The sequence below is a fragment of the Pterocles gutturalis genome, unplaced genomic scaffold, assembly GCF_000699245.1.
Source record: "Pterocles gutturalis isolate BGI_N339 unplaced genomic scaffold, ASM69924v1 scaffold14613, whole genome shotgun sequence".
NCBI classification, from domain to species: Eukaryota; Metazoa; Chordata; class Aves; order Pterocliformes; family Pteroclidae; genus Pterocles; species Pterocles gutturalis.
Window position 1 is genome coordinate 17,948 of NW_010125798.1, and position 7,170 is coordinate 25,117.

General features: G+C 41.9%; 1 protein-coding gene across 1 annotated transcript in view; it reads right to left on the reverse strand.

The window, feature by feature from the left end:
• Nucleotides 1-2,121, reverse strand: part of MTURN (maturin, neural progenitor differentiation regulator homolog (Xenopus)) — a gene marked incomplete at its 5' end in the record, with an annotated part of 6,376 nt that extends 4,255 nt beyond the window's left edge. The window contains one exon of the mRNA XM_010078729.1: nt 1,999-2,121. Coding sequence (XP_010077031.1) covers nt 1,999-2,121 — 123 coding nt within the window. The remainder of the gene's footprint in view (nt 1-1,998) is intronic.
• Nucleotides 2,122-7,170: the final 5,049 nt, after the last annotated feature.

The following is a 7,170-nucleotide window of genomic DNA, read 5'->3' on the forward strand; positions in this document are numbered from 1 at the left end:
TAATACCCTTCACTTTCTAAAATCTATCCTATCGTGCACATGCTACTTTTAATATTTACAATAACGTCAATACATTCCTCATTAGACTTGTCTACACACAACCATACCCCGAATTATAAACTTGGTTTTGTTATGCTGATGCAAATCTCTCAATACTAGGTCAAAGGAGAATCTGAGAAACTTAATCTTTGTGATACATCCAAGAGAATATGAAGAGGTATTTGACTACAGTCTGCAAGAGGTCTCTGACAATTGATGCTGCCGTTCTTGAGCAGACAAAAGCATCATGAAACTCAACAGTTAGGAAGAAAAACCAGAAGAATGCAGATGGTAAACAAAGGTTTTTCACAGGAGCATGACTAACAATGAGAAGAAAAAGTGCCCAGCAATGTTGTATCCTTTGAGTCACCTGAAGTCTTTACACCAAGGCTGGGCCTCTTTGGAAAAGATAAGCTTCAGCTCAACCACAATTTATATGCTCAGTTGCAGGAAACACGGGGTGAAATGTGATGTATTAACAAAGGGCCTAGACTAAAGGAGCATAATGGTTCCCCTCGCTTTGAACGTTTTTATTCTGCAGAGTAACTTAACTGGGTTTGACTGAAGCCTATTTCTCAGCAACTTAAACTATGCTGAAATAAATGTGGTTTAAATGAAATAAGTGATCTGTTTAATTTAATTAAGTCTTTTTGAAGTTCTCTTTAGTTAAACCAATGGAAGTTTCTCCTCAAAGACACAGCTTTTCTGAGCAGGAGAAAATAGCTATGAAGATCTAAGAGCTGAATATTGTTCTGGGAAACATATTTATATTTTTGCATGTTTTCACAAATACAAGCAGCTGTACTGACAGATCAGATTTCCAGTCCTTTCTAAGAAAAGTGTGCATCTGTTCTATTTATTTCTAGTCCCTCAAAGGATTCTTTAAAACTACGCTATTTTATGTTGACCAGCTGTGGTGGTCCATAGTAAGGCAATGCAAGGGTGTAAAACAGAGAGAGACAGTGTTTTCATATTGGCACTCCAGGCCCTTGCTGTTGCTCTAAATACTTGGGATATGTTTTCAGTCTTCTTGATTGCTCAGCCAGAAAAAGAGAGGAGGGAAAACTGTCTGCATTTTCAGTTGAGTATAAAAACATCTATCAGTCAGCTTTCCCATGGACATCATGGGAGCATGGCTCTGGCAATGAACCTCTGTTCTGCTTTGCACCAGCCCCTTACCCAGCCCCAGGCTCTCAAAAGGAGAGTCTGTGCAATGGGAGGATTTGGAAAAAATGAAGGACAATGGCCAGCCTAAGTCACCTCACCCTGATGCAACCCAGGCTTTGACCCAAATCTTAAACAAGGACGGAGAAAGCTGAGTATCAGCTAAACAGAAAAATACACATCCCCTCCCCACAAAATCCAGCTTCTGCTCCAACTTCCTCTTGAGCAGTGACCAAACCGGTATTGGCAAATACCAAGCGGCAACCATCCTAACAGCAAAATCTGGACCACTTGTCAGGAAAAAAAAAAGCCAACCCTAAAATAAAACAAACCACTCTGAGGAGAAGCTGTATTTCCCACTTCCCAGAGGCTTATTCTCGCTACTCAGATCCTTGCAAAAATCCTCAATTCCAGTGCCAGGAAATAACTCTGTCATAAAGTCCCATGGTGCTGACTCACATCCCGTTCCTGGGAGTCGGCGCTGCCTCAGCAGGATGGGAGCCTCTGCGCAGCTGAGGAGCCACCGCCACTGGCTCCTGCACCAGTTGGCCTCCCACCCTGTGCAGGAATCTCATCCTCTCAAACACAGAGATGGAAATAAAAAGGCAGCTGGCTTCCAAGAAACAACTGAAACTATTCCCAGTTGCCTGATAGTAGCTTATGTGCTAACGCCCAGGCAGCTGACTGGAGATGTAAATCCCTGCAGAAGAAAAACCACCTTGCTCCATCCAGTGCTATCCTATTAAAAGTCACAGGTAACTGTCAAAATTTTAGAAGTAAAAAAGAGGCACTTACAGGTCTGAAGGATTTGAAGACTTTTTCCAGTATTTCATGGAGTGTCTTTTTACCACAGGACGATATGTAGTCCTGTGCAAGCTGCAGAAAAGGTAAGCAGTCCTCACTTTCGCTCCATACGTGCTGAAAGCCAACAGCAACACAAGAAAGAAAAGGCATTAATAGGAACTCACACTGGCCTTTCCACGTAATTTTATAAGGTGACATGTTGTAAACATCTGCCAAAGTACACTGGGCCTCCTGCAGCGCAGACCCGCACTGGGGATAGGCACTACAAGCTGTTTCAGAAGCCACACTTCCGAGGAACCTTGATTTTATTAACATGATGCATCAGAAAGCAGGGAAATCGATCCAGAAGAGAAAACGCCTTATGACTGCACCAGCAACGAAGGGTACGAATGCCTTGTGCATGCACATTTTACGAATGAAGGTGTTTTTGTTTGACATCAGCCCTTTAAGTCACGTTGGGTTTTCTCTTCTTCTGCATCATCCACTACAATGAAGCCCTCAGGAAGAGCTAAAGCATCTCTCTGTCTTCCTGGCATTAGTGCAAGGTTGATGTGACCCTGGAGGTGCAACTTGGTTTATTTCTCTTGATGATGCAAAGGAAAAGATGCGAAATATACCTGCAGGTTAGACACAGAGCCAAGGAAAGACATTTGGGCACTCACAACAACCTGACACTTAATGCCTCTCTCCCTGTTTTGAGGTTTACTCCTCCTAGATGCGGATCTTCTCCTCCCAGGCAGGCACATTTAAACCCATTTGGGATATTCCTCTTGTCTTGCTCTTGCTTTGGAGATGCGCGTCCCCCAGCCTGGCTATGTGAAGCCTCTCCCAAAAGTGATGTTTATTGTGCTGTGACAAGGTTGGTTGTGAGCAATGGTGGAAGCCTCTTGCACACAAGGACAGCAGGCAGCACAAACTAATGCATACTTTTGAAGACCTCCTTTTTGAAGACTTTGTGCACAGAACTGTCTTAGGCAGTCTGCTACACAGTAAGTGTAATACTGCAAAACTGTTTGGAGACTCTTACATCTCTCTTTTTGCACAGCAGCAATTCCCCAAAGTGCCGTGCGGCTTTTTACTGTGCTATAAACAGTAGGTTAGGCTTAAACAAGGAAAGAGAAGGGTCCCTCTGACGCTTAACTAACATTCAGGGAAAAGATGTTTCGGTCCCTAACATAAGGCTTGCATGTTGCTTTCCTGTTCAGTGGTGAATAACCTGCCAGCGATGCAGCTTTACACTTATTGAAAGAAAACACCACTGTAACATCACCTAAGCTGCATCTCTAAGACTAACACTGTAACTGCCTTGCTATGAGCCTCACTTGACCTACATTTTCTTTGCGACTTGTTGCATTTTACAAGCATAAACATAGCGAAATGTTTTGTTCTGAAAAGAGCCCTGCCTTACTGAGTAGGTTCAGCTCTTCCCATATAACCAGAGTCATCTCTTAACCAGTCTGGCCATAAAAATAAGTTCTTTACAGTCTTGCCAACTCTCAGAGGCACATACCACAAGTCTCATGATACTTCATGCCATCTTAGAGTCTTGGGCCTTGTAGTCCTATAAATATGCAACCAAATCTCAGCTTCTGTTTATTAAAAAAAATTAAATAAATGTCTGCACTTTGTGATTTCTATGGCCTAAAAAGGCAGAAGGTACATCAAGTGAACTCAAATGAACCCTCTTTAAAATATCAGATGAACACTTTCAAATCACAACATTTTAAGAACAGCCTTGAGATTTTGGAGGTCTGGCCCACGATTTCTTAATACTTAGGGTTAGCAATAACCATTTAGTTACTTCTAATCTTTGTGTCAAACTTAAGAGCTTGATGTTGCAGCTTGGCAATTCATGGCTGGTGCTAAAGCTGTTGTAATTGTTTATAGGTACCAAACAATTATGACTGCTAACATCCTGATTCTTGTTTAAATTGTGGCTTCTTTTCATTACCACAGCTATACACAGGAGTTTCCACATAAATGAAAATCAGGCCCTGCCCTTTTATAAAGAATAGCTAGTTTGTTCCCCAAGTTAACCCCGTGTTGTCCTACCATGTTTTTACAGTCTCTTTTCAAGATGCAAATTTCAGACTCCAGTGTGAATTTGTCAGCAGTAGCACAGAATAAGATGATTTATCGCAAGGGAAAAACCTAAGTGCATAACTTAATCGATGAGTCCTTGAAGAGACTTTTTTGCATACCATTGTAAGGCAATAAGCAAGTAAGGCTTCCAACAACTTCCACGGCTGCAGATTTAAACTTTGGCTGTAGCAACAAACACGCTGTGAAAGTTCTCACGTGCCATTAGTGCATGCATCTCATTCGGAAATGGCTTAATTTCATCTTCCCCCCCAAGAAAAATCCTTAACCATAAGAAAGACCAGGGTTATAACACCTATTGGTTCACCTGCATCTACAGCTCTCTGTGGATGTTCAGCTCTGCACCAAGGCAGTGCAGGACCTGAGTCTCAGCACTGACTCATGCATCTCCAGAGGAACCTGCAAAAGGAATTTGGGCCTCTCAAAATAAAAACAAACGCAACTTGAGGACTCAGCTCTTGTTTAAATAGTTAAAGCAGTCAGTGAAGCTGCACATACAGAGATGCTTTTCCTGGAAAAACCCTGACACCCGAGAACCTCTTTGCAGTGGGACACCAGTGGACCACAGTGCTCGGCTGTGGCTGCACAATTAAAAAAATATTAACGTCATCATCTGAGTATGCATTTTCCAAGCCTGCGCAGTTTTGCTCACAGTTGCTTTGTGTCACTACAAAAGCACACAGCCACTCATTTCCACCTCAGCTGACCTAGGATCATGTCTGAATTATTTAGTTCAGCATCTCCACACAGCACATAGCTTGGGCAATTCACAGGGTTGCATCTGGGGGGGTCTGCTTTCCCACACGCCTTTAGATGATGCAGTGCTGCTGAATCGCAGAGTCACCTGCTGGACCACCTTTTTCTAATCCGTTCACCTGTTTAGCATGGCAGCAGAACTTTTTCTTTGTGGGGATAATCTGACTTGCAGGAAATATTCAGACTTGCTAGCTCTGTTCTAAAATATTTTACAGGAAATCTTGCATCAATGTGGCATCCTATTTTTATTTGCTTTATTGGTTACTTTGAATACCAGCAATAGCACAGCAACAAACCAAATGACAGACTATAAGGAATAGCATCGCAACCCACACCTTCATTGGTTATAGCCATACAAGTCCAATTACTTTTTTGAGAACACCACGAGCCTCAGGAGCTAAATTATATGTAGTTCAGCTATCTAAAAGGCAGATTCAGAGAGTGTTAAGTGCCCAGGTGGTACTGAAAATGCCAACAGGCATCTAGATGGGTATTCTGCAAACCTAGCATGTTAAAAACCTAGCCCAAAGATACCGCTACAGGAAATTAAAATTATATGATTGTTGTAATCAGGAATCTCTGATTTTACACAAAACTCAGAGTTATTCTCTCCCAGATTACATTTCGTCAATCTTTCCATGTTTTCCTCCTCCTCCCTTTTTAGTTCATCATGCTCATAATTTCCTCATTACAAGTGGGTTATCATGGACTTCTCTGTCACCTCCTACATAGCTTTTTAAGTCGCATTATTATGAAATGAAGATGTAAAGAAAGAGAACAAGAATACCAGACACCAGATGCTTATTAAATGTGAGGCTCCTTTATAAGAGGCACAGGGTGCAAATAGGCTGTAAAGTATGCCACTGTGAATTCTATTTATATTTACTCACTTTCACACTCTGTTGTGTTACTAGAGACATGCAACAAGGCTCAAGTGCAAATGAGATCAGCCCTCTGGTTTGTATTAAGTTTCCTTAAAACAAGCTTTAACCTATAACTGCATGTAGAAATGAAACTTATCTTCTGGAACATAAAAAAAAATTAAAAATTATGGCAAAAAACCAAGACAGCCAAGCTGGGAGCAGAAATGAAGCCCCACAGTGCTCTAGGAGCAGAAAACATGGTGCTGGTGAATCATCTCAATAGTTGGTCTTAACTGTATTAAAGAGACACCAAAAACAGGAAAAGAATTAAGAATGACACCTATCTGGCTGTCTTAAAAGTATTATTACTACAAAAAGTGCCTCAAGTAATTATGCCAAAAAGAGACAGAAGAAAGCACTGCCTCTAGTTTTCCACTGTTTACATTCTGCATTTGACAGCACTTAGCCCTTTTGCTCAGTTTTGCTCTTGGTAGCTCTGAGTGAGGAGTCCTTCCCACAGCAACCCTGGAATTAAAATCTTTGCCCCAAAAAAAAAAAAAAAAAAAAAAGGAAAATGTGGTTGCAAACCCACAAAAATTGGCCAGTGTTGGAAGAATAGGGTCTGAAATGGCTTAAGCTTTTTTTTTTAAAGTTGTCTAAATTTTAAAAGAGTTCTCACAATTACTGAGCAGCATATAAAGAAACAATAGACATCTAAGAAAAATAATTAACTTTCCTTGCAATTTCTAGTATCATTAGCATCCAATCACAGCTTTAGTCTAGTCCTGCATTGCATTCATACATATGCCTGCTTAAGAGTCCAGTAGGCACTGCCGTTTGTGGGCACAGGCATCTCTAGAAGGGAATGAGTGCGGGGTTTGACAGGCTCACAGGTACTGGGAGATGGGTATGCAGGGCTAGTCACACCATGGACTGGGACAATCCACACCCAGAGATGCTCCACTGCCATGGCTGAGACTGCGGCTAAAGGTCTCATGTACCCCTGGACAGACGAATAACTAAACTCCAGATAACTCCTTCCACAATTCAGTATGACCACCTGCCCAATACAATACACAAACGTCCTGCTCGCTGAGATCTGTGGTCTTGAAGAAGTCATTTCACTGCTCTTTGTTTCCTTCAACCCATCTGTCAAATGGGTTCATACTGCACTTACCTGTTGGAAAGAGAATTAATGAACATTTGTCAAGGAGGTCAAGGGATTAAAGTTGCTCCGGGAAGGAAAGGACCTACAATATTCCCACAATAATCGTCTGTACTAGGAGCTATTTGTAAAAAAAATAAAACCCTTTAACTGCGGTTAACTGGAGCTTTGCAGGTTACAAACCCCATCGTAAACTGCCGCTTTTTCGGTAACTCTTCCTGCACATCTCCTCACCACCGGGAGTGCTGGGGGGAAGGGGAACAACCCACCCATCCCCAC